Source organism: Pristiophorus japonicus, chromosome 1 (genome assembly GCF_044704955.1).
Source record: "Pristiophorus japonicus isolate sPriJap1 chromosome 1, sPriJap1.hap1, whole genome shotgun sequence".
NCBI lineage: Eukaryota > Metazoa > Chordata > Chondrichthyes > Pristiophoridae > Pristiophorus > Pristiophorus japonicus.
Genome location: NC_091977.1, coordinates 314,795,842 through 314,823,696, shown reverse-complemented (window position 1 = coordinate 314,823,696; position 27,855 = coordinate 314,795,842). Strand labels below are relative to the sequence as shown.

Below are 27,855 nucleotides of genomic sequence, written 5' to 3'. Positions count from 1 at the left end.
TTCATTCTCCATCCTAATGTAGAATTCCACCATATTATGGTCACTCTTTCCCAAGGGGCCTCGCACAACGAGATTGCTAATTAATCCTCTCTCATTACACAACACCCAGTCTAAGATGGCCTCCCCCCTAGTTGGTTCCTCGACATATTGGTCTAGAAAACAATCCCTTATGCACTCCAGGAAATCCTCCTCCACCGTATTGCTTCCAGTTTGGTTAGCCCAATCTATGTGCATATTAAAGTCACCCATGATAACTGCTGCCTCTTTTATTGCATGCACCCCTAATTTCCTGTTTGATGCCCTCCCGAACATCACTACTACTGTTTGGAGGTCTGTACACAACTCCCACTAACTTTTTTTGCCCTTTGGTGTTCTGCAGCTCTACCCATATAGATTCCACATCATCCAAGCTAATGTCCTTCCTAACTATTGCATTAATCTCCTCTTTAACCAGCAATGCTACCCCACCTCCTTTTCCTTTTATTCTATCCTTCCTGAATGTTGAATACCCATGGATGTTGAGTTCCCAGCCCTGATCATCCTGGAGCCACGTCTCTGTAATCCCAATCACATCATATCTGTTAACATCTATTTGCACAGTTAATTCATCCAACGTATTACGGATACTCCTTGCATTAAGACACAAAGCCTTCAGGCTTGTTTTTTTTTTTAACACCCTTTGTCCTTTTTGAATTGTGATGTGGTGTGGCCCTTTTTGATTCTTGCCTTTGTTTACTCGGCCTTCCACTATTGCTTTTTACCTTTCTACCATCTGTTTCTGACTCCATATTACTTCGCCCTGTCTCGCCTCATAGGTTCCCATCCCCCTGCCATATTAGTTTAAACACTCTCGAACTGCATTAGCAAATGTTACCCCTAGGACATCAGTTCCAGTCCTGCCCAAGTGCGGACCGTCCCTTTTGTACAGGTCCCACTTCCCCCAGAACTGGTTCCAATGTCCCAGGAATTTGAATCCCTCCCTCTTGCACCACTGCTCAAGCCACGTATTTATTCTAACTATCCTGCTCCCTCTACTCTGATTAGCACGAGGCACTGGTAGCAATCCAGAGATTACTACCTTTTGAGGTCCTACTTTTTAATTTAACACCTAGCTCCCTAAATTCAGCTTGTAGGACCTCTTCCCGCTTCTTACCTATATCGTTGGTACATGCATGTACCACGACAACTGGCTGTTCACCCTCCCTCTCCAGAATGCTCTGCAGCCGCTCCGATACATCCTTGACCCTTGCACCAGGTAGGCAACATACCATCCTGGAGTCTCGGTTGTGGCTGCAGAAACTCCTATCTATTCCCCTTACAATAGAGTCCCCTATCACTTTCCCACCCTTTTGTGCAGCAGAGCCACCCACGGTGCCATGAACATGGCTGCTGGTGCCTTCCCCTGGTAAATCATCTCCCCAACAGCATCCAAAACAGTATATCTGTTTTGGAGGGAGATGACTGCAGGGGACTCCTGCACTACCTTCCTGCTCTTGCCTTGCCTCTTGGTCACCCATTCACTATCTGTCCTAACCGTTACCTGTGGTGTGACCAACTCACTAAATGTGCTATCCACAACATTCTCAGCATCGCGCATGCTCCAGAGTGAGTCCATCTGCAGCTCCAGTGCGGACTGTCAGGAGCTGCAGCTGGACACACTTCCCGCACACATAGTAGTCAGGGACACTGGAAGCGTCCCTGATTTCCCACATAGCACAGGAGGAGCATGACACAGGTCCGAGCTCTCCTGCCATGACTTAACCCTTAAATTAATTTACTTACTAAAATTTACTTAAACACCAAACAGCTACTTAGTAGTTCGCTGCCAATTAAACCAATCTAAAATTCAGTCTAAAAGAGAGTTATACTTACCAGTCGAACAGTAGGGATTCCATTATTTTACCAACTCTCATTTGTTGTATCCAATCCACTTCCTGGTCTCGGCAAGTCACAAAATGATGCCATTATTCTATTACTATACCATCTGACCACGGACATTGTTTAGTTGTACACCAACAAGTAGATCTTCCTTCCACACAATGGGTCCAAGTTTTCACACGATAAAAAAACGGGCGCCCCTCCGAGCTGGGCGCCCGTTTTTCGCACCTAAAAATGCGCCGGAAAAAAAAGTCGCGATTCTGGAGAGTCCTGCAGCTCCTTGTCTGTTTGGCGCGGCGCCCAGGGGGGCGGAGCCTACACTCGCACCGATTTTGTAAGTGGGAGGGGGCGGGTACTATTTAAACTAGTTTTTTTCCTGCCGGCAACGCTGTGCGTGCGCGTTGGAGCGTTCGTGCACGCGCAGTGTGAAGGAAACATTGGCACTCGGCCATTTTTGTAGTTCTTTGTAGCTGTTTAGTTTGTGAACATTTTTTAATAAAAGCACATTGCCATCAGCACTGAGAAGGCTGCAGGAAGCCTCAGAAAGTTGAGGCAGCCGTTTCCCGACGACCTCCCCCTTTTGCCGTCGGGAAATGGCTCCTCAATTTCTGAGGCTTCCTGCAGCCTTCTGTCTCCTTCCCTCCCTCCCGCCGTCTGGGACGGCTTCCTCCCCCCCCCCCCGCTGCGTTCGGTCAGTGGTTTGGGTCCCTCTTGCTCGCTCGCCGTCTGGAACGGCTCTTTCCCCCCCCCCCCCCCCCCCCCCGCGTTCGGTCGTTGGGTCCCTGCCCGCCGTCTGGAACGGCTTCCCTGCGAGCGCGAGCGAGGGCTGGAGCAAGCGCGAGCGCGAGTTAGAGCGAGAGAGTGTTAGAGAGAGAGAGTTAAAGCGAGTGAGTGTGTTAGAGTTAGAGAGAGAGAGAGTGAGTTGGAGAGAAAGAGAGCGAAAAAATTCTGTTCCAAAGTGAAACTGTTCTACCTGACTAGAACTGCAGAAAAAAAAATGTGGAGCATTGCGATTTCTAAGATAGTCCGTTCTCCACCAGTTGCTCCTAAAAATCAGGCGCAAATCATGTGGAAACTTGGGCCCAATGTATCTTCTGCGTACCTAAATGGGCACTTTCTGCATCTATTTCTGAGCAGCTTCTTTGACATCCTATTTTTAAAGTGAAAGTTATTGGTGCATGGCATCCAACTTCAGTTGTCGACCCTCTAACAATATAGTGTGAGTGCTTAATGGAAGAAACTTATCCCTTTGTGGGAGGGTCAGTTTCTGAATTCTCTCTTCTGGTGTTCTGGTTCTGGAGTATTTACATCTCCTAACCCTTGTCTTGAAACCATGTTCCTCGCATGCCCATGTAGTAGTAGACTACTTGTAGATCATTTTGTCCGGGAGGATATTGTCACGAGTCAAAGCAGACATTAGAACAAGTGACCAAATGCTTGGTCGAAGAGGTAGATTTTGAGCAGCATCTTAAAGGAGAAAGAGGTGGAAAGGCAAAGAAGTTTGGGGAGAGAATTCCAGAGCTTGGGGCCTAGACTGCTGAATGCACAGCCGCCAATGGTGGGGCAAATGAAGTGGGGAATGCACAAGAAACCAGATTTGGCGGAACAGAGTTCTCTTGAGAGTTGTAGGGCTGAAGGAGGTTGCAGAGATATTGGGTTCAATTTTCCCCAAAGCATTTTTTTGGTGTACTTGAGTTACACCCGATTTTTTGGGGGGTCCTAAGTGCGGCAAAAAATTAATATTCTAAGTTACCCCGTTGGATTTTTTCTTTTTGGCGTGGTGTAACCCGACCTTTAGTTTTGGGGGTGGAGCCTTGATCTGCGCCAAAAAGATCGGGCTGCCATGGTAACCAGGGACACAATGTGAGCTGAGGCTGCAAAGTGAAACATACAGCCAGCTCCCAACACATTAAAAGAATTGAAAAACACATAGGTCCCCATTCTCCCGGCCCGGTCCCCCACACGCCCGTGCGCGCGCGCTCTCTTTCTCTCTAACTCACTCTCTCTCTAACTCACTCTCTCTCTAACTCACTCTCTCTCTAACTCTCTCTAACTCTAACACTCTCTCTTGCTTTAACTCTCTCGCTCTAACTCGCGCTCGCTCTAACTCGCGCTCGCTCCAGCCCTCGCTCGCTCGCGCTAACCCGCGCTCTCGCTTGCCCGCTCGCGCTCTCTTGTGCATACCCTTTCCTTATTAGCCCTCCCAAAGTGCATCAACTCTCACTTCTCGGAATTAAATTCAATTTGCCACTGCTCTGCCCACCTGACCAGTAGATTGATATCCTCCTGCAGCCCATGACTTTCCTCTTTATCAACCACACAGCCAATTTTAGTGTTGTCTGCAAACTTCTTAATCATACTCCCTATATTCAAATCTAAATCGTTGATATATACCACAAAAAGCAAAGGACCCAGTACTGAGCCCTGTGGAACCCCACTGGAAACATCCTACTGGTCACAAAAACATCCATCGATCGTTACCCTTTCCTTCCTACCTCCAAGCCAATGATACTCTGTAGTAACTGCAGTAACTCTTAGCTGGCCAAACTTCCCTTGGCAAAATTGGCATAGGTGGCTGGTTATGCCCCCTTTGGCTGAACAACTTAGGCCAAAAAGAACAGCCTGCTCCCAAAAAAACATCGCAAGTCACTGGGGAAAATTGAGCCCAGGGAGTGGTGAACCTATGGAGGGATTTGAACACTAGGACACTAATTTTGAAATCAAGACCGGGGGCCAATGTAGTTCAGCGAGCACAAGTTGATAAGTGAATAGCACTCAGTGCGAATTGGGATACAGGCAGCAGAGTTTTGGATGAGCTCAAGGTTATGGAGGGTGGAAGATGGGAGGCCGGACAGGAGAGCGTTGGAATAATCGAGTCTGGATGTAACAAAAGTATGGATGAGAGTTTCAGCAGCAGAAGTGAAGATGGGGGATATTACGGAAGTGGAAGTAGGGGGTCTTTGTGATGGCGAGAATGTGAAATGGAAAGGGATCCTAGTAATCTGGAGAGTTCTGTGATGAAGAATACAGTTAACTACCAGTCTTTAAATGGAAGCATCCTCATTTTGTAGTCAGCGTGCATTTAAAAGGAACATAGGATAGACATAACGTATTAACCACAGTGTTTAACTTTTGTTTCTAAGGTGTTGAGTGTAAGATTTCTTTGAAACATTTTCTAGTGCTTTTGCCCAATACAGTCACACATTACCGGTCAGCACCACTGCAAGAAAAGATGCACGGCTGAATTTTCGGCTATTTGCATTTTCGCCCGTTTCTGTGGCGGAGCCAAAAGTTTAGCGCCAGTTAACATTGGCGCCAGAGCAAGGAACCTTTGCCAAATGAAAGTTCACGAGGAGCGTTAGCGTTGCATCACACACTGAGTGCCGGAGCCGAAAGTTCCAGCGCTGAAAAAAATCGGTCGTTCTGCGCATGTGCAAATTTGATGTATTTTTCTTCCCGCGCTTCTGGGTGTTCCTTGTAAACACGTGGAGGTGGCGGGGGTAAGGCCTCCTTCCCATAGGTCTGCGATCTATTTAATTACGTTGCAAATGATCAACAATAAGACTTCTTTCAGCTTGAAGCCATATGAATATAGCAGCCAGGATTACTGGCTCCTGACCTAGCATGGCCCCCATCTTTTATAATGTCCTTAAATGTCCTTTATAAAACAAACCAGAAACTCTCATAAACTGCACAATCAAAAGTATTCAGTAACACAGCGTTCTTCTCCCAATCCTGTGAATCGCTCAAACTGCAACTTTCTCCTCTGCTTTCAACATGGCACCGTTAGCACCTGGTGCGCTTTGGGTCCGCCTGGTTTTTCTGGGTGGGTTCTCTGGCGGCCGCTAAATCGGGCGAAATGCTCGAAAGTTCTGCCTGGGGCACCCCAGCACAGCAATACATGATGATTTACATTATCCAAATGGTCAAAACAGCGGCAGGATTTCAGCACCGCCGCAAAACCGTTGCCGAGAGTTCCGCCCGGGCGCAAAATCTTGTGCGCCTCATTTCACGGCCAAAAAAAAATCATTTTTGCACCCCGCCAAGGCACTAAATTGGGCGCAAATCAGCCGAAAATCCAGCCTGTAATATTTTCAGTTTTGCCCTAAAGGCACTTATTTATCATACAGCTATAAAATTGGATTTCTTCTAAATTTCCAGCTTTTTGAATCCAGTTGCATCATTCATTTTTAGCTATCTCGGATTAACATACTTTTAAGTATATAGCTGCATAAATCATTCTGTATTGTTTTGTTCAATCCATAAAAATGACAGTTTTCATTTATATAGTGCCTTTAACGCAGTAAAATGTATCAAGATGCTTTACAGGACTGTTATCAAAGTTTGACACCGAACCTTATGAGATATTAGGACAGGAAACCAAAAGCTTTGTCAAAGAGATGTGTTTTAAGGAACATCTTAAAGTAGGAGAGAGAGGCGGAGAGGTTTAGGGAAGGAATTGCCGAGCTTAGGGCCCAGTCATCGGAGGCCAAAATTGGAGGAGCTCCGAGATCTGAGGATTGTAGGGCTGGAATAGGTTAGAGAAAAGTGCAAGGCCAGGGAAGATTTGAAAACCAGGATGAGAATTAGAAAATTGAGATGTTGCAAGACCAGGAGCCAGTGTAGATCAGTGAGCACAGGGGTGATGGGTGAACAGGACTTGGTGTGAGTTAGGATATGGACAGCATAGTTTTCAATGAGCTCAAGTTTAGGGAGGTTGCAAGGTGGGAGGCCAGCAAGGAGAGCATTCGAATAGTCAAGTCTCGAGAGTAACAAAGGCATGGATGAGGATTTCAGCAGCATGAGCTGAGGAATGGGCAGAGACGGGCGATGTTATGGTGGTGATCCATAGATGTAATCCAGTATAATGTCTATGCTTGCACAGTAGCACTGTTTCAATTTCTCATGGTAATGGTGGTATGCTGTAATAGAAATAACAAACATTTAAAAGGGACTAGGCATGTTGTAAAGGCTTGAACCATTTACTTTTGCATAACTAGAAACTTGATTGCAGTGAAACTCACTTCTAGGCAGCTTTTCATTACATCCAAGTTTTCCCCCCCATGTAGGAAATCTTTATACTAATGTTGGACATTTCCTTCCATATGCGAGTCCGATTATAAGACTTTTTTGGCCTATTAATGGCCTAATGCATATAGCCGAGCTATACTATAATTTTAAATAATTGGAATCGCAGAATTGGCATTTTTCCCTTTGTTTGGGAAGCAGTAGCGTACTAGGATGGTTTATTACAACCCATTAGTTGAGACAAATGCTGAGTGAATGCATTTCCCATCTACATTGCTATATTATACTTGAGGTTTGCTTTGTAATATCCAGCAGGGACCTTCTTGTATCAATATACCACTTATGCCTTATTAATAAACCTTTCAGAAATGGCATCAACTAATAAAAATACTAATGGGACACTTATCGTCTGGATTTATTGCATCTTATTTTTCCACTGTGCATTGAACCCTCATATACTTACATCAGTCTGGTGTTAGTGATCCTCCACAGTATTGATCTGTGGCCTGTCTCCTCTGTAATTGTCAATGCAGCAGCAATAGGAGCTGAAGGTTTTGAGGTGTTCCCCACGCAATTCCCTAAGCACTCTTCCCTAGCCTGACCTTGACCCACAGATTGACCTCGATATGTAGTGGCTGTGTGCCTAAACAGGATTTTGTCTGTTACTATCAACCACAGGGATATTCACAAATTCTCAGCACATTAAGATATTTTTCCAGGCATTCTGTGCCAGAAGAAAATAAACCCTCGGCGTATTGAGCAGATGATACTATGCCAGAGGCCAAACGGGAAGAATTAGACAATTTTTGTGGTATAGTTGCTCATGACAAGTTTTTCTTAATTGGTAGATGAGAGAATAAATAAGCAGGATATTTTTTCTCATCTTTTTGAGTACTGATTTTTAAGTAACATACAATAATGTGTGCCTTGGTCTGCTCCATGCTATTAATGTTTAGTGTTTAAAGGGCAAGTAAAGGTCAGAAGCTGGTGTGTTTCATAGCTTGTTAATGTCGGAAGTTTGGAATTCTGAATTGTTAACAACATTCATTGTGATGCTGGTCTGTCTCTACTGTAATTTAGTACCTTTAATGAGTTGTTTGCTAATTCCTCTCGCTCTCCTAGCTGCCAAACGTGATTCACTGAATCTATTTTTTTCCTCTCTTCTCCACATGATTTCAGAAATATTTTTTAAAATGTGCTGTTTTTTGATGAGTGCTCCTAATAAAACTGTATTACATTATTCCTTTAAAAATAATTACTTAGAAAATACCTTGGTAATTAAGCTGAAATAGTAAAGCCATGAATAAGATGTGGGTTATTGATCAATCAATTCCTGATAAGAGACACAGCTTTCCATTCTGGAAGTGAACAAAATGTAGGGTTTCTTCCATTTATTTTGAATTTTTTTTTTAGTTTTCGGAAATGTTTAGTTCTTTCTTCCAACTGATCAAAAGTCTAGCTGCAAAATTTAGCATTAGTTTCCTGGATGTGGATTCTATATGTGGATATTATATATCCCATTATTTTGGCATACACGCCTTTATGTAACATGATACATATTATGTAACATGATACATAATTTTGTCAAGTCAGGTTCTTTGTACCAGTGAAAATTGGCAACAGCTCCTTGATTCAAAAACATGTTGTTTTATTATAGCCTTTTTTTTTCAGGTACAGTGATAGGGGTGGTAATTTATACTGGAAAAGAAACTCGCAGTGTAATGAATACTTCCAATCCCAAAAATAAGGTAAGTTCTAGTATAGCTTTAAACTAGCTTTATTCTTTATTCATTGCACTTGTAAAATTTAGCTATTTAAATTGGCCTCTAAGTGTTTCAAATTTTTGCCAGGCAATTTCTCTCTTGCATCCCCATTTCCTGTTTATTTTGACATGTTTATTTTACAGATATTTACCTTATCTTTTTTGTGCACAAATTGTTACAGCTCAGAAATCAAGTTTCCAAATGCATAATTTGCCTTGAGACAGCAAGCACTTCACAAATCGAGTGCAATGTCAAACATGTTAAGGCATAACAAGATGGTAACTTGTGAATACCAAACAGATTCTTGATGAGTAAATTTTATTGACCTATGAGGAACAAGAATGGATCAAATTTGAAATTTTTAAAGTTGCTTTTTGCTGTCGGCTACTATCGTCTATCATTTTCCTGGTGATCTTTTTTATTTTTTTGTTCTTGCTTTCAGGCAGGAAAGATTTAGGTATGCACAAAAATTAATGGAATTTACTTAAAAGTGACCTAGCTTAACATAATTGATCAAAATGGTTTTGTGCATTTAATCTATAAAATGCATTTCAATTGGGTAAGAAACTTAACCAGCTGCAGTGATGGCTTTAAGGGCCTTTGGCATCAATACTGCTATTGCTTTTACAGTACTCCTGTTCTGAATTAATGTAATCGCATTGTTTTCATTTACTGTTTGGATAGTCTCCTGTTGTACTGATATGTTCTCTTCTACATTAAAAAGGTGAAAAAGCTCCTTTCTCGGTTTAATATAAAATGATGCAATTTGTGTTTCTCTTCTGAAAAACATTCAATGCGGCCTTGTATGGTAATTAAGGAGGTGGCTATTGAAAACCCCAAGGCCAGATTGAAGCCACCTAAAATCTAATTCCTTTTCAGAAGTTTCTCAATGTTCATTACTTTGTGCATTTTCAGAAAATAAGTTATTGATCTTAGTTACAGTTAATATTTTATCATGATGCTGGTGTTCACCTTTATGTAAAAAGTAATATTTTACCATGTCTAATGCAATTGTATTTATCCACAAGTGGAAATGATGTAGCATACTTGATGGAAATTCACTTGATTGAGCTTATCAAAAAAGGCACTACAACTCATCAATTGTGACAGTCAGTCGTTTCATAGTATTCATTGTCATAAGTTATTCTAAGCGTGGATCCCTGTGAAAGGAGTGATAATACAAATTGCCTGCAGCAGTTATTGTAAGCCCTAGAGCATATTGATTTGTTTTTCTAATAAAAAAAGATGCTTTCAACTGTCTCTGACACAGAGGTAGGTGCTCTGAGTCATTGTGTGAATAATAATGGGATATATCATTATGCTTTCCTTCAGACTAGCATTGTTAGTTCTGAATAATATCAACTTCCGTAAAAATTTGCCTTGCATTATAAGGATAGGTATGGTGATTATTTTTAACAAGTATAATTGCGGCATGTTAAAATAATCCAAGAGCAACACTATAATATATTTAGAATGTATGCTGCTTTTAAAATAAAGCCGTTTGTGCCAATTAGCAAAATGCTGCTCCTGGTAAACCCTACATAAGCTTTGCAAGGTAGCAGAATTTTAGCTGTTGCATCAGACGATACCACATATGGTGTTGAATAAAGTGAGCATTATTATTCAAGCATGCTGACCACTCAGTGCTTGGTAATGACCTTACTGAGATTAGCCCCAACAGTAGGTCACTGTTCAGAAACAAAGAATAAGTATTTACATCAATTAAAAATATTATGATACATGTGTTGAGTTGCAAGTATTGCAATATTAAAATCTGGCAGCTGTTACTTTTTGAATTTTGGCTGCTGGTGATTTAATCTTGTTCTGTATTTGCCTTAAAGCAACACTGATTTTAGTGTCTCAGGAATATAGATTGTCAATGCCATCGTAGTAGCCCTCAGAATACTGAATTCTCATCCGAGCTTCCATAAAACATTTCATTATTGTACAGTCTTGTCTATAAATTTCTTATTGAAATATAAATACCTGCAGAATAGTTCTTAATTTGTAGAAAAAAAACTCAAAACGTTCAACACCAAATCTAAAATATGGTGACTTTTATATTTGGTGTTGAAATGTCGCAGTAGTCGTCAAAGGGTTAACTCTGTAGCTTTAGGAGTGTCAGAGGAGCAAACTTATAAAAGCCAACAGATTCCAGTATCCAGAATTTCCACTCTAATGCACTCTTGAGATCTCATTGTTTTCAGAATTAAGTGGATTTTCAAATATTGATACTCTTGCAGTGCAGTTATGACTATGTTGTTTCTTATTGATTTTTTGTGACCAGTGCCTGTTTCACCAATCTCTAATCAGAGTTCTATGCATGTTCTGTGTATTTAAATGCATGCATAGAGCGCTGCTCGTGAGTCTTCTCCTACCTGGACTTTTTTTTTTGGTTAAGTTAGACGAACTGACTGTCCTTTCAGCTCTTTTCTAACTTTAACTTTAAAAAAAGTTTACTTTCAATATTAAAGGTGGTTCAACAAGACAAACTAAAAGAAGTTTCAAAATTTGGCCCTTTACTGGTTACCTGCTCCAGGTGATCCGCCACAAGACAGTGAATCAAAGGTATTCAACAAATTTAACCCACAGTTATATTGCTCACCTTTGGGGAAGACGTGCTATGTGCAACAACATCATAAAACAGTTGTTTTTTTTTTTAGTTCATTTGTGATGTGATATCGCTACTTATAGTGACCAGGGCAGTACTTCCCCTTCTGATGCAATGCAAAAACTGCTTTCCATTTCTGCAAGACATGCAATATAACTACTGTCTTCATTTTTCCATGTTATAGATGGCAACTTGCAATAATGAGTCAGATTTTCTGACTTATTACTCAAACGTAGTTGGACTTAAAACAGTTTTTTTTTAAATGACCGATCTAAATTGTTAAGCAATAAATGTAATGATTTAATTATCTCCAAAGTAAATGTCACTCCAGTGTTTATACAAGAGCATTTAACCTGAATATCTGCTCTAACTCAGTCTATAAATCCACCATTGTTGTAAAAGCACAGAGAATTGCTTTTCCCATGTCTTATAATCTTAAACTTTGCACAGATGATACAAGGCTATCGCCCAGTCTTTAAGATCACTCACACTAAGGATTTTTGAGGTGCAAACTAGCAGCCATGGCCATAAGATACGAGGACAATAGATTTCAACGACCATGAACAGCTCAGGTAATTCAAACTGTTGACAATCTTGGGGTTTTTTTCACCTTGGATGAATTTGGTCAGTCTTTTACACAGCTATCACTGGAGTGTCACTCACATATAAAGTATAAACGAAAATGAGAAAAAATTGCAGAGAAAATCTACTGTGAAAACTTAAATGGCACACAGTTAAACATACCCACCTTGGTATAACAGCTTGATATACTCAAAGGCAATTGTTATATCTCTGATTTTACATTTGTGTGAGAGCATTTACGTTGCTGTTCTTCGGAGCATCCCATTACAACTGGATTCTTCCTGGTGACTTTGAGCATGCATTAATGGTTACATGACAAGGAAATTGGAAACTAACCCAAAAGCTGTTTTCCTTGAGGATTACAGACTTTTTTTTTAACATAAGTGCCTGATATTTTACTGATTTAGTGGCTACAAGTACTAGAAGACTGGAATTATTTTTTTTTTTTTTAAATAGAAGTTTCTGTAGTTCAGTGCTGAATTTGGTGGGTCAAATTTGGCAGCATGCTTGAAATAAATGTGTACACGGTATATAATTATCTAAACTGTTGGCGGCTATCACTGTCCTGAAGAGAAAGTCTTGTTAACCATACAAAATAACACACAAAAAAGTATTGCTTTAAAGAACACAATTAAAATATACATTTTAACATGTATTGATGATTATTTAGAAAGATTTGATGCAGATCTTTGACTCTCTTCTAACCTGAAAGAGCTATTTGTATGTATTTGCTGAATTAAGCTTGTAAGTTTATTGCCTTTATTTTGCACAATTACTGGTTTCCACGTTTCTTTTATAAAAAAAAAGTATAGCTAGTAATTAATGAATTTAGGCAGAAATTTCTTAAACCTCATCTTGTTATATAAAGTTGCACTTGCCATTGATAAAGGTCACTTTCAGACCTTAATTAACCAACAGGGATAGGTGTTTTTTTAGCTATTCAGTGTGACATTTTACTAGCAGCTGGCTAATCCTGCATATGGATTGGATGTGTACGTGTGTTCTTGTTTTTTGACAGTGTTGTTTTTAATGATTACATTTCTTTTATTGAATATTTAATTATATTTTTAAGATATGTTTTGATCAGACCTATAGTATCTACAGTGTAGTGTTACAGCACTATTTTTTTAATTAAAATTGCTATGTACCTTTTTAGATGCAGAATTTTTAAGAAAAGAGCGATTAGAGTTTACTGACAAATCCTGACTGCCTCCAACAGGGCGTTGTTATCTTGTGTCCATCAGACAACACAAAATAACTCCATTTTGCCGTCTGACTGGTTGCTAACCATGAATTGAGAAAATAAGCCTATAAGTAAATCACAAAATAGAAATTTAGTTGTCTTAAGAACCATTATGTGGATGACAGTGAAGTGTTATGCATCATGTTCAGTTGGAGCTGCAATAAATTATCTTTTCTTCAAATGAGTATTGCATTTTCAACTTTTCTTACTTTTGCTGTAATCTCATTGCTGCTAGTAAATTTATTGCATGAGAAAATATGAACCCAAAATTCTATTTGCGTTAAATTGCAAAAATATTGATGATCCATCGACATGAGTGAGAATCTTTTTTTAAAAAGAGCTACGTTTATTTTTTTAAACATGCGAGGCAGTACAGTGGAGCATTATAACATCGCACCATACAATGGTGGGACCGAAGTTCTTGTCCATCATCCCAATACCGCTGAATTTCTACCATTAGTCATACACCCGTGGGAGGCTTCTACACAGAGGCCGCACCGTTTCCAATGGGATGGAAGGCAGCATAGGCAATGGACTGTACTTGAACATCTCTGTGACTAGTCAGGTTGATATTATTGAACAAGTTACTCATCATGGGCCATCAACATTTATATAGCGGACTTAACGCAGTAAAATGTCCCAAGGTGCTTCACTGGAGTGTTCTCAAACAAAATTTGATACCGAGCCCCACAAGGAGATGTTAGAGGTAGGTTTTAAGCAGTGTTGTAAAGGAGGAGAGAGGTGGAGAGGCTTAGGAAGGGAATTTCAGAGCTTAAGGTCAAGGCAGCTGAAAGCACAGCCACTAATGGTGGAGCAGTTAAAATAGGGGATGCGCAAGAGCTGTTGATGGTCCATGATGAGTGACTTGCTTCCAATTCCTCAAAAATGCCAACTTGACTAGTCACTTGGAGATGTTCAAGTGCAATTCATTGCCTATGCTACCTTCCATGCCACTGAAAATTGTAACCTCCCACAAATGTATGACAAATGTTACAGAATTGGAGGAGTGCAGAGATCTCGGAGATTTGTAGGGCTGAAGGAGGTTACAAATAAGGGTATGAAAGGCCATGGAGTTCCACGAGACATGAAGTGGCTGAGTGTACTGGACACAAGAGTCCATGGGCCCTGACAACATCCCAGTGTAGTGTTGGAAGACCTGTGCTTCAGAACTAGCTGACCCCTGAGTCAAGATTTTCCAATGAAGTTATGACATTGATTGAATAGTGCTGGAGAAACTAATGGGACTGAAGGCTGATAAATCCCCAGGGCCTGATGATCTGCATCCCAGAGTACTAAAAGAGGTAGCCATGAAAATCGTAGATGCATTGGTTGTCATCTTCCAAAATTCTACAGATTATGGAACAGTTCCTGCAGATTGGAGGGTGGCAAATGTAACTCCACTATTTAAAAAAGGAGGGAGAGAGAAAACGACGAACTACAGACCGGTTAGCCTAACATCAGTAGTAGGGAAAATGCTGGAGTCTATTATAAAGGATGTGATAATGGCACACTTAGATAATATCAACAGGATTAAACAAAGTCAACATGGATTTATGAAAGGAAAATCATGTTTGACAAACCTACTGGAGTATTTTGAGGATGTAACTGATAGAATAGATAAGGGAGAACCAGTGGATGTAGTGTATTTGGATTTTCAGAAGGCCTTTGATAAAGTCCCACATAAGAGGTTAGTGTGCAAATTAAAGCACATAGGATTGGGGGTAATGTATTGGCATGGATTCAAAATTGGTTAACTGACAGGAATAAATGGGTCTTTTTCGGGGTGGCGGGCAGTGACTAGTGGGGTACCACAGGGCTCAGTGCTTGGGCCCCAGCTATTCACAATATATATAATTGATTTTGGATGAGGGAACCAAAATGTAATATTTCCAAGTTTGCTTACGACACAAAACTAGGTGGGGTTGTGAGGAGGATGCAAAGTCGCTGCAAGGCGATTTAGATAGGTTGAGTAAGTGGGCAAACAAATGGCAGATGCAGTATAACGTGGATAAATGTGAAGTTATCCACTTTGGTAGGAAAAACGCAAGGACAAAGTATTATTTAAATAGTGATGGCTTGGGAAGTGTCGATGTACAGAGGGACCTGGGTGTCCTTGTACAACAGTCATTGAAAGCAAACATACAGGTGCAACAAGCAATTAGGAAGGCAAATGGTATATTGGCCTTCATTGCAAGAGGATTTGAGTCCAGGAGCAAGAATGTCTTACTACAGTTAAACAGGGCCTTGGTGAGACCGCACCTGGCGTATTGTATGTAGTTTTGGTCTCCTTACCTAAGAAAGGATATACTTGCCATAAAGGGAGTGCAGCGAAGGTTCACCAGACTGATTCCTGGAATGGCAGGACTGTCGTAAAGGAGAGATTGAGTTGATTAGGCCTATATTCACTGGAGTTTAGAAGAATGAGAGGGGATCTCATTGAAACGTATAAAATTCTGACTGGGTGGGATAGAATGGATGCGGGGAGGATGCTTCCCCTGGCTGGGAAGTCTAGAACAAGGGGTCACAGTCGCAGGATACGGGGTAGGAAATTTAGGACCGAGATGAGGAGAAATTCTTTTCACTGAGGTTGGTGAACCTGTGGAATTCTCTACCACAGAAGGCTGTGGAGGCCAAGTCACTGAATATATTTAAGAGGGAGGGAGATATAGATTTCTCGAAACAAAAGGCGTTAAGGGGGAATGGAGAAAAAGTGGTAATATGGTGTTGAGATAGAGGATCAGCCATGATCATATTGAATGGCGTTGCAGACTCGAAGGGCCTAATGGCCAATACTGCTCCTATTTTCTATGTTTCTGTGACATTTACCCAATAATGTAGAACATTGCTCGGGTACGTTCACTCCACAAAAAGCCGGACAAATCTAACCCAGACAATTACTACCCTATTGGCCTGCTCCAAAAAATTAACAAGGCTGAAGAAGGAGTCATCCACAGTGACACAGGCATTGTCTACTCACCAATAATCTACTTGCTGATGCTCCAATTGGGTTGCACAACAACCACTTGATTCCAGATCTGGTTACAGATTCGGAAAAGGGAAGGTGCAACGAGACCTGGGTGTCATGGTACATCAGTCATTGAAGGTTAGCATGCAGGTACAGCAGGCGGTTAAGAAAGCAAATGGCATGTTGGCCTTCATAGTGAGGGGATTTGAATACAGGGGCAGGGAGGTGTTGCTACAGTTGTACAGGGCCTTGGTGAGGCCACACCTGGAGTATTGTGTACAGTTTTGGTCTCCTAACTTGAGGAAGGACATTCTTGCTATTGAGGGAGTGCAGCGAAGGTTCACCAGACTGATTCCCGGGATGGCGGGACTGACCTATCAAGAAAGATTGGATCAACTGGGCTTGTATTCACTGGAGTTCAGAAGAATGAGAGGGGACCTCATAGAAACGTTTAAAATTCTGACGGGTTTAGACAGGTTAGATGCAGAAAGAATGTTCCCAATGTTGGGGAAGTCCAGAACCAGGGGTCACAGTCTGAGGATAAGGGGTAAGCCATTTAGGACCGAGATGAGGAGAAACTTCTTCACCCAGAGAGTGGTGAACCTGTGGAATTCTCTACCACAGAAAGTAGTTGAGGCCAATTCACTAAATATATTCAAAAGAGAGTTAGATGAAGTCCTTGCTACTCGGGGGATCAAGGGTTATGGCGAGAAAGCAGGAAGGGGGTACTGAAGTTTCATGTTCAGCCATGAACTCATTGAATGGCGGTGCAGGCTAGAAGGGCTGAATGGCCTGCTCCTGCACCTATTTTCTATGTTTCTATGTTAATGCAGATGTGATTGAGGAGCTAAATGACAAAATAGAGGTAAGAGTAATTTACGTGAAGGTAGCATTCAATTGAGTTGCCAGAAAATCCTGACAAAACCAAGTGGTAACCCTCCAGTTATTAGTCACATCGAACAAAGGAAGAGAGTCATAATCATTGGAGGTTAATTACTTCAGAAGTTCTGCAGGGCAGTCTCCTTGGTCCAGCCAGTTTCACCCGCGTCATCAATGACCTTTCCTCCATTTTAAGATCAGAAGTGGGGCTAATGATTGATGACTTTTAAGTGTTCTGCTACAGCCATGAAGCAGCTCAAGCCAGTGTACATCAGCACCTAGACAGTATCCAGGCTTGAATTGACAAGTAGCAGTTAACATACGTGTCATGTAAGTGCCAGGCAATGACCGCTTCTAACAAGAGAAAGCAGAACACCTCCCCCTGACCTTCCATGAATCCTCACCCATCAGCATCGTGGGGGTCAGTGTTGAGCAGAAGATGAACTAGACCAACCATATCACCACATGGTTATAAAGAGCCTGTGCCATGTGGGAAATCTTGGATGATTCTCGTGTCCTGGGCAACCACATAAGTTTTGGACCTTGACCAGCAGCTGAAGTCGCTGCAGTGCATCCGCGAGCTACGTGGAGGGTGAATAACCAGAGGTCATGGTCCATATCGGTACCAATGACATGGGTAGAAAGAGGGATGAGGTCCTTCAGGCAGATTTTAAGGAGCTAGGAAAGAGATTAAGAAGCAGGACCTCAAAGGTAGTAATCTCTGGATTACTCCTGGTGCCATATGCTAGTGAGTACAGAAATAAGATAGAGCAGATCAGTATGTGGCTAGAGAGATGGTGCAGGAGGGAGGGCTTTAAATTCCTGAGACATTGAGCCTGGTTCTGGGGGAGATGGGACCTGTACAAGCCGGATATCCTCACTGGGAGGTTTGCAAGTGCTGTTGGGGAGGGTTTAAACTAACTTGGCAAGGGGATGGGAACCTGAGTGTAGATGCAGAAGGGAGAGAAGCAAAGCTGGAATTAGAAGGCAGTAAAGTACTGAGAGTTTGGAAGGCAGAAGAAACGAAGGTTAGAAAATAGACAACAGAGGGGTTTGGCAGTGCTTAATGGTATATACTTCAATGCAAGGAGTCTAGTTTTAAAAAAAAAGACAGGCTGAGGGCAGAGATTGACACGTGGAAGTATGATGATATACCTATTGCTGAAAGATAGGACTGAATGACAGTTCAACATTCCTGGTTACAGGGTTTTCAAAAGAGGTAGAGAGTGGGATAAAAAAGGAGAGGTTTCACAATATTGGTTAAAGAAACAATTACAGCTGTGAGGAGGGATGATATGTTAGAAGGATCATCAAATAAGACTATATGAGTTAAACTTGAGAACAAAAAAGCGGCAATCACACTACTGGGGATGTACTGTAGACACCCAAACAGTCAGAGTATAGAAGAGCAAATATGTAGGCAAATTTCTGAAGTGCAAAAATAATAGGGCAGAAATAGGGGATTTCAACTACCCTGATATTAACTGTGATAGAATCAGTGTAAAAGGTACAGAGAGAGCAGAATTCTTAATGCATTCATGAGAACTTTTTTTAGTCAGTATGTAGCAAGCCCAACAACAGCGTTGGTTCTGGACTTGGTTTTAGGGAATGAAACTGGGCAGGTGGAAAGGGTATCATCAGGGAGAGCATTTTGGTGGTAGTGATCATAATTCAGTTAGATTTAGTGTAGTTATGGAAAAGAACAAAGATAGACCAGGAGTAAAAATTCTCAATTGGGGAAAGGCTAATTTTACTAAGCTGAGATGTGATATGGCAAAAATGGATTGGAAACAACTACTTGAAGGTAAATCCGTGTCAGAGCATTGGGAGCCATTCGAGGAGGAGATAGTGAGCGTTCAGAGCAAAGGTGCTCCCACAAAGAAAAAGGGTGGGACTCTCAAATCTAGAGCACCCTTGATGTTGAGGGGCATACAAGGTAGGATAAGGTTTTTTTTAAAAAAAGGGAAACTTATATCCAATACCATGAACTAAATACTCCAGAAAGCCTAGAGGAGTATATAGAAAGTGCAGGGGTGAAATTAAAAGAAATTAGGAAAGCAAAGCGAGGGCATGAAAATATTTTGGCAAGTAAAATCAAAGAAAACCCAAAATACATTAGGAGCAAGAGCATAACTAAAGAAAGAGTAGGACCTATTAGAGACTGAAAAGATAACCAGAGTGTGGAGGCGAAAGGCGTGGGCATGGTTCTTACTGAATACTTTGCGTCTGTCGTCACAAAAGAGAAGGACAATGCAGACATTGTAGTTGAGGAGGGTGAAATATTAGATGAGATAGACGTAGTGAGAGGAAATATTGAGGAATTTAGCATCTTTCAAAGTCGATAAATCGCCAGACCTAGATGAAATGTATTCCAGGCTGTTAAGAGAAGCAAGGGAGGAAATAGTGGAGGCTCTGACCATTTTCCAATCCTCTCTGGCTGCAGGTGTGGTGCCAGAGGACTGCTAATGTTGTACTGTTGTTTAAAAAGGGAGAAAGTGATAGATCGAATAATTACAGGCCAGTCAACCTAACCTCGGTGGTGGGCAAATTATTAGGAAAAAATTCTGTGGGACAGCATTAAGTCATTTAGAAAGGCACGGATTAATGAAAGACAGTCGGCCTGGATTTGTAAAAGGAAGATCGTGTCTGACTAACTTGATTGAATTTTTTGAGAAGGTAACAAGGAGGGTCGATGAGGGGGTAGCGTGTTTGATGTAGTCTACGTCGATTTTAAAAAGGCTTTTGACTGGACCCCACATAACAGACTGGTCAGGAAAGTAAAAGTCCATGGTATCCAAGGGAAAGTGGCAAGTTGGATCCAAAATTAGCTCAGTGGCAGGAAGCAAAGGGTAATGGTCGATGGGTGTTTTTGTGAGAGGAAGGCTGTTTTCCTAGGTCCCTTTTGTGGTATACATCAATGATTTAAACTTCAATGTACAGAGCATTATTAACAAATTTGCAGATAATACAAAAATTGGACGTGTGGTTGACAGTGAGGAAGAAAGCTGTAGACTGCAGGGAAGATATCGATGGACTGGTCAGTTGGGCAGAAAAGTGGCAAATGGAATTCAATCTGGAGAAGTGTGAGGTAGTGCACCTGGGGAGGGCTAACCAGACAAGAGAATACATAATAAAAGGTAGGATACTGATTAAGTATGGAGGAACAGAGGGACCTTGGAGTGTATGTCCACAAATCCCTGAAGGTAGTAGGACCGGTAGATGAGGTGGTTCAGAAGGCATACGGGATACTTTCCTTTATTAGTTGAAGGATATAATATAAGAGCAGAGAGATTATACTAGGACTATATAAAACACTAGTTAGGCCACAGCTAGAGAACTGCGTACAGTTCTGGTCACCACATTACAAGAAAGATGTGATTGCACTAGAGAGAGTGCAGAGATTTACGAGGATGTTGCCAGGACTGGAGAACTTTAGCTATGAGGAAAGATTGTATCGGCTGGGTTTGTTTTCTTAGGAACAGAGGAGTCTGAGGGGAGACTTTGAGGTGTATAAAATTGGGAGGCCTAGATAGAGAAGATAGGAGGGACCGATTTCCCTTGGCAGAGGTGTCAATAACCAGGTGCATAGATTTAAAGTAATTGGTGGAAGGATTAGAGGAGAATTGAGAATTTTTTTCGCTCAGAGGATGGTGAGGGTCTGGAACTCGCTGCCTGAAAGGGTGGTAGAGGCAGAAACCCTCATCACATTTAAAAAGTACTTGAATCTGTTGTAACAGTCAAGGATACGGACCAAGAGCTGGAAAATGGGATTAAGCTGGATAGCTCTTTTTTGGCAGGCATAGATTCAATGAGACAAATGGTCTCCTGTGCCGTAAATTTCTATGATTTCTCAGAGGTGGACAGAGGCTGGATACTCCTGTAACAAATGATTCACTTCCTGATATCTCAAAAAGCCTCTTCTCCCTCTTCCCCCTCTCTCCCTCTCTCCCCCTCCCCCCTTCCATCTGCAAGGATCAAGTCAGGAATGTGATTTAATATTCTGAGTGCAGCCACAACAACACTGAAGAAGCTTCAACCAATCTTGGACAAAGCAGTCTACATGATTGGTGCCTGTGACACGAGACTAAATCTCTACCCCGTTCACCACAATGCACTGTGGATGCTGTATGTATGATCTGCAGGCTGCATTTCCGCAACTTTCCAAGCTTACTTCAACAGCACTTCCCAGTTTCTGTATCCTCTACCACTAAGACAGGAGCAACAAGATGATTGAAAACATCATCCCACCAGGCTCCACTCCAGGTCTCATGCCATACTGGCTTAGACATATACCCTGTATCACCATTCCTTCATTGTCGCTGTATCAATATCCTTAAATTCACAATGAAAACCATTGCCACCATCGGGCAACTAGGGATGGATAATGTGGCCTTGACCCGTATCGCACACATCCTGGCAACAAAAATGTGTCGGGGGTGGGGTGTGGAGAATCTATCCTCTCGGTTGTAATTCGTGTGTGACTTTGGGGGTGGTGGGATTTGTACCCCCTCATATTTATATTATTCATTGGTGGAAGCGGACTCAAGACATCAAGGGATTCTGGTTCCCCTTTCCTGCTGTTTTTTTGGATTTTGACTCCATTTTGGCTGCTGTTTCCATTTGCATTTTATTTTGTGTTTGGTAGTATTTTCTCTCTCAATGTGATCTTTTAGAATCCGTATAACAAGCTTACAGAATATTCCTTTACTGTATTTTGGTGGCAGAAAAGTGGTGAATTGGAACCCTGCAGAGACAGTTGTTTCCCATCTCTCCCAACTGTTTGTGTCTCCATTATCAATATCACATCAATTTGTGAACACAGGACTATGTAGTTGCAGTTCTGAATTACTCAATAGACCACATTGGGAATTTTTGTCTCCCCAATATTTGTAACCATTTTTCTACTGGATAAGTATTTTCAGTAGGTGAGAGCCCATGAAATTAGTTAGCAGCACTTACATTTAGCAACTTCATGTTAGTTGGAAATGATAGAGAAACAGATTGGTATAAAGTTAATCCAGTAAATAATGCTCATGTAAAGATAATAGCATAAAAGTGGTATGAAAGCAGACTGCCTGATACCTGGATTATATACCACTGTTACGCCTGTATCTAGCAGATGTATCCAGTAATTAAGGCATTCATAATCTACATTAAAATGCAAATTCTCGATTTTAGCTTTACTATGCTTGCCTGCAGTTACATCAAGCCCATCAATCTATTGTATATGTTACCTCAAAAAATAAAATATTTTAATTTTGCCAAATATAATGTTATGACTTTATCCATCAATAAGTCAGTGCTTTTGAAAGCAAGGTCATTTCAGTGAAATTCATAATGGTTGATTCTACTAATTTGGCTTTTATTTTCATTTTTATAATTGATAGGGTCTTTGATTTTATGTTCTGTTATCTTGATCAAAATTATTCCTTCTCAAAACAGATCATTCTAATAACATTCAAAATTGCAATTAATGCTGCATTGGTTGCCTCAGTAATTTGAGGAATCAGCAGATTTTCAGTCAATTCGGTAAGTAGGTGTTGAATCATGATGTGAATTCTTTTGAAAATTTGACTCACTCTTGAATTCAAACGCTCTACCATATTGGGTTTAAGTCCACTCAGTAACTTGAAAATTCTTTGGTTATACGCCACATTTTGTGGGTATGCATGCAGTTGTGGAGTCTTATTATTAATTGTTTACTGTTGCATCTGAAAAGAAGCAGCAATTTTACCTTGTAAAGGAAAAAGGGCTAGATTCTCCACTCATTCATAATCAGTGGATGGAACACCTGCCGTTAGTAATATTATGTATATTGCCATTTAAACAAAACAATGGTATACTTGTGTGCACACACAAAAGCCTACGGAAAGGTGGAACATTTTAGGAATAGATGGTCATTTGCAAGAACAAGCCCAACCCTTTTTGATTAACATCAATTACAGTTTGCAGACTGAAGTAAACAGTGATCCTAACTGATCTAGCACGCAGCCCCTTTTTGTTAAATAGTAATGCTACAATTACTGTCGGGTAATTCAAATGTGCTGTATATGTATATACTACAACAAAATCACTTCCCAATAAAACCTTAATCCCTGAACTCTTTGACCCCCCTTTGAGAACTGTAGTAACTTTACTGGCCTAAAATAAAATAATAAATGTTTTGTTAATACAAAATATGATTTAAAAATGTTAATGGACAGTGTTTCTTGCCATGATATATAAATATACTACGGGTTCATTGAAAAGCATTATTCCAGGTGTAAATTGATATTGATATCCTTAAAGGAATCCTTCAGTGCATCCACTCATGAAAACATGACCACCACAGTACAAGCAGCATAACCTGTTTTATTATGGCAATAGATATGTCCAGCCCTTTGAGGGTTGCAATAATAACTACTGTCTATAGCAAATCTGCAGATGTAACATTGTCTTTAGATATATGTTAAAAATGACGTGAGCTAGAAGTTTGGGTTTGTGTATTTCTCTTTCTATCACATTCAATAGAAGGGTACCAGAAATCTTCAATGTATATTTTATATGAAAGAGAAAAATTATATATTCCATTGTGCACAGAATTATGAGGACAATAGCTTACACTATACCAGAGGCATGCTAGCTACTCTACAGAAAGTCAGAGATTTTTGGGGAGGTGACACAAATTGTGAAAAAATTGATCGTAAATAATCTTGGACTAAAATGTAGATTAAAAATGGACCTTGCTATAGAAGATCTTGTAGGTTCAAATATTCTGGCATGTACTTTACATGTATAATAAAAGGATAGACTTGTTTATCATACAACTGCACAGAATAATTTTGCAGATGAAAACATTTTACTTAGTATTTCAAATGACCAAAGCGGATTTTCAGGGGTGTTAGTGTCTTGGACCACCATTGCAGTTCTGCAGGAATTGGTGGGACATGTTTTCCTGCTTCATTAGTTCCACACTTCTGTGCAAATCCTAGTACATTGGGGCAGGAAATTGGTGGACTTAGCATCCACTTGCAGTGATCTCCCTGGTTTCTGGGCGGTCTCCCCTCCAAGCGAGTTTGATGGAGTCCTCCCACCGGCAGGGACAGAAGACAACTGGGTACTGTCCGTTGGTGTGCACCGACGTGCAACGCCCACAAGAGTCCTCCCGCCTGCTGCATTGCCAGTTTGGTCCGGGCGGTCCTCAGCTCCAGCAGTGGAAAAGACTGCCGCATGGAGGCAGGTCTTACCTCAACGGTAAGTATGAAGACCTGCAAAAAAAAAGTTAGTCCACTTTTTTTTTGCAGGGATTTAGGTGAATGGGGCCCCCTGAAGGATTTCTGGTGTTTTCTTTTTAATATTTAGAATTTTTTTTTATTTTATCAGTTTTCCGCCCCCCCCCTCCCTGGGTCCTGGGTACTTTGCCAAGGATTGCATTTGCAGCCGAGAATGGGAGCTGCCACCGGGTGGTCTTTCCCAGATTTTTTCATGAACCATCCGCCCAAAGTACTGTCAGGATCTTAGCGGTTCTTTGGACGGTACTTCGGCAGAACTTAGCTTTCGCCAATTTCAAGCCCATTGTTTCTTTAAAAAAAAGTTATATGAATGTTCCTTTGATCTCCATTCACACTAATGACAGCAGGGATGGGGGAAGGGGAGGAGGGAGAGTAGGAATAGCGATATTGCAAGCAATGCAAAATCGAGGACAGTCTTAAAAAAAAAAAAATGCCAGAAAAATATTCAGTTAGTAAGACTGGAGATGAGAAGCCCAAATTTCAGCTTGGATATCCCAAGGATTATGTAGAACTTCAGCAATCTCGACTTCCTTTGAGCTTTCAATTAAGGTTTCAAGACCTATCCTCCACACTTAAAAACACTGCTGGAATAATTCAATTTGCAATACTCCAGTTAATATAATTTGCCTATTATCATTCATTTTGCCTTTCAGTACACCAACATTGTTGAATATTAATTTTAAGAAAAAAAGAAACTGGGTTCCATCAGCATCAGTCTTATTTTTCATAAGTATACTCTCATTTAATAATCATTGTTTAGACAAAGTGATTCTGTTGATTTCACTAAAAGACTACTTTAGATGTGAACGCCTGAGCTAAGGGTTGATATTTTGTGCAAATAAAACTTTGTATTATACGACTTAATCCCTCAATGCTTCTAGAATCATAGAAATTTACAGCATGGACGGAGGCCATTTGGCCCATCATGTCTGTTGCCGGCCAAAAAAGAGCTATCCAGTCTAATCCCACTTTCCAGCTCATGGTCCGTAGCCCTGTCAGTTATGGAATTTCAAGTGCATAGCCAAGTACTTTTTAAATACCATGGGGGTTTCTGCCTCTACCACCCTTTCAGACAGTGAGTTCCAGACCCCCCACCACTCTCTGGATGCAAAAAGTTCTCCTTAACTCTCCTTTAAATCTATGCCCTCTGATTATTGGCATCTCTGCAAGGGTTAATAGGTCCTTCCTAACCACTTTATCTCGGCCCTTCATAATTTTATACCTCTCAATTAAGTCTCCGCTGAGCCGCCTCTGTTCTAAAGAAAACAACCCCAGTTTATCCAATCTTTCCTCATGGCTAAATCGTAAATATCCTCTCTACCCTCTCTAGTGCAATTTTCTAGTATACAGATCAGAAGATAGTGAAGATAGAAATTCTCCCCCTCTCCACTTTTGTGTTCGCATCTTCTGAAGCATTTAGTTCGTACTTGGGTATGGTTCTAATATAGTTCACTAATCTTCGTGTGTGAGCGTAGGGGTAAGTGATAGGTTATCTGACTGTAGAGGTGACATAACCACACTGTCTGAAGTTTACATAAGCAATGACCACTGGACAGTGATCAGGAGGGAGAACTCTGGCTTTTTTTTTTGTCTCCCTGGCTAATTTTGTTTCTCCTAGCCAAGGATTCTAAGGTCAGTTCAAGGCTGCCAAGGACACTTGGCGATCTCCAACCAATGTCTTTCCTGTTAATTAATTACAGACTAATGATCTGATGTGATACCTTTCTAACCAGTGAATGTAATGTATTTGGACTTCCAGAAGGCATTTGACAAGGTGCCACATAAAAGATTATTGCACAAGATAAAAGTTCACGGGGTTGGGGGTAATATATTAGTATGGATAAAGGATTGGCTAACTAACAGAAAACAGTGTCAGGATAAATGGTTCATTCTCTGGTTGGCAATCAGTAACTAGTGGGGTGCCGCAGGGATCAGTGCTGGGACCCCAACTATTTACAATCTATATTAATGACTTGGAAGAAGGGACCGAGTAACGTAGCCAAGTTTGCTGACAATACAAAGATGGGAGGAAAAGCAATGTGTGAGGAGGACATGAAAAATCTGCAAAAGGACATCGACAGGCTAAGTGAGTGGGCAAAAATTTGGCAGATGGAGTATAATGTTGGAAAATATGAGGTCATGCACTTTGGCAGAAAAAAATCAGAGCAAATTTTTATTTAAATAGAGAAAGATTGCAAAGTGCTGCAGTACAGTGGGACCTGGGGATACTTGTGCATGAAATGTAAAAGGATAGTATGCAGCTACAGCAAGTGATCAGGAAGGCCAATGGAATCTTGGCCTTTATTGCAAAGGGGATGGAGTATAAAAGCAGGGACATCTTGCTACAGTTGTACAGGGTATTGGTGAAGCCACACCTGGAATACTGCGTACAGTTTTGGTTTCCATATTTACGAAAGGATATACTTGCTTTGGAGACTGTAATGTCTGTAAGCTTGTAATGTTTGTAGCTCCACACTGTGGATGTGGACGTATTGTGTACTGCAACTACAGAGTTAATAATAAACAGAACCAGGCATGTTCCGGAGGCTTCCGACAGAGCTGCCTGCCATGTTAGAAGCTGTGTGTGTGCGCTGTGCTGTGAATATATCACATTTGGTGATGAGATGGGATTTTTCGGATGATTTAAAGCTGAAATTTTGTTGAAGGATTCAGCCAGCCGACAGCGATGTTGGAAGCTTCTGTCTTTGGAAAAAGTGACAAAATCCGAGGTAAAATAACGCAAACTGTGTGAACGGCTAGAATTTAAAATGGCAGCACCCGTAGGTGTAATGAGACATTTGGGTGAATATAGACACGACCGGGAACGTTTTAAAGCGTTCGGCTAGAATTGTATTTCACTACAAATAACATAATCGAAGTTCCAGACGGTGCAGTCCAGAATCAGGCGATACTGGAACGGAAGCAAGCTATTTTCTTATCTGCAGCTGGACCTGAATTGTTTGAAACTCTTGTAAATCTGCTTGTGCCTGATGAGCCAAAGGACACACCGCTTAAAGAGATTTTACTGAAGCTGGAGCATCACTATAACCCCAAACCATTAGAAATTGCTGAAAGCTATTGTTTCGGGATACGGAATCAAAAGCTGATGAAAGTATCAAGGATTACATTGGAGCATTAAAAAAAACTAACTAATCACTGTAACTTCGGAAACTTTCAAAACCGAGCATTGCGGGATCGTTTTGTTTGTGGGGTGAAAAATGATGCGATCAGAAGGAAGTTATTGACGACAGATGACTTGACTTTTGAGATCGCTTGTCAGACAGCGAGGTTGATGGACATGGCCAAACAATATTCCTGAGAATTTCATAATAGTTACGGTCGTCAGTCAACCGAGGTGAATCGCCTGCAGGTTCAAAGTAAAAGACAGTGGGGGCCCAAAGTCTCAAACTGGAAATTCTAACAGAGCATCGAAGTCGTGCTATAGGTGCCTGGGACATCACATCGCTCAAAGTTGTCCATACGTGAAGGCAGAGTGTTTTTTCTGCTTTTTAAGCTATGAGTCCAGCGTTCAAAGCTCAATAGAAATCCCCAGAGACTACATAGCATGGAAGAACAACAACAGGACTAGGAGATGTTTGAGTTACACATCATCAGGAGCACGAGGTTAACGGACA

The 27,855-nt window shown here is 41.1% G+C and overlaps 1 protein-coding gene across 5 annotated transcripts in view; it reads left to right on the top strand.

Annotated features, from left to right (window-relative positions):
- The window catches only part of atp9b (ATPase phospholipid transporting 9B), a 468,699-nt gene that overhangs the window by 315,498 nt on the left and 125,346 nt on the right, over positions 1–27,855 (top strand). For all 5 annotated transcript variants that reach the window (XM_070888575.1, XM_070888576.1, XM_070888574.1 and 2 more), the window contains one exon: positions 8,578–8,654. In XM_070888575.1, the coding sequence (XP_070744676.1) occupies positions 8,578–8,654 (77 nt within the window). The remainder of the gene's footprint in view (positions 1–8,577; positions 8,655–27,855) is intronic.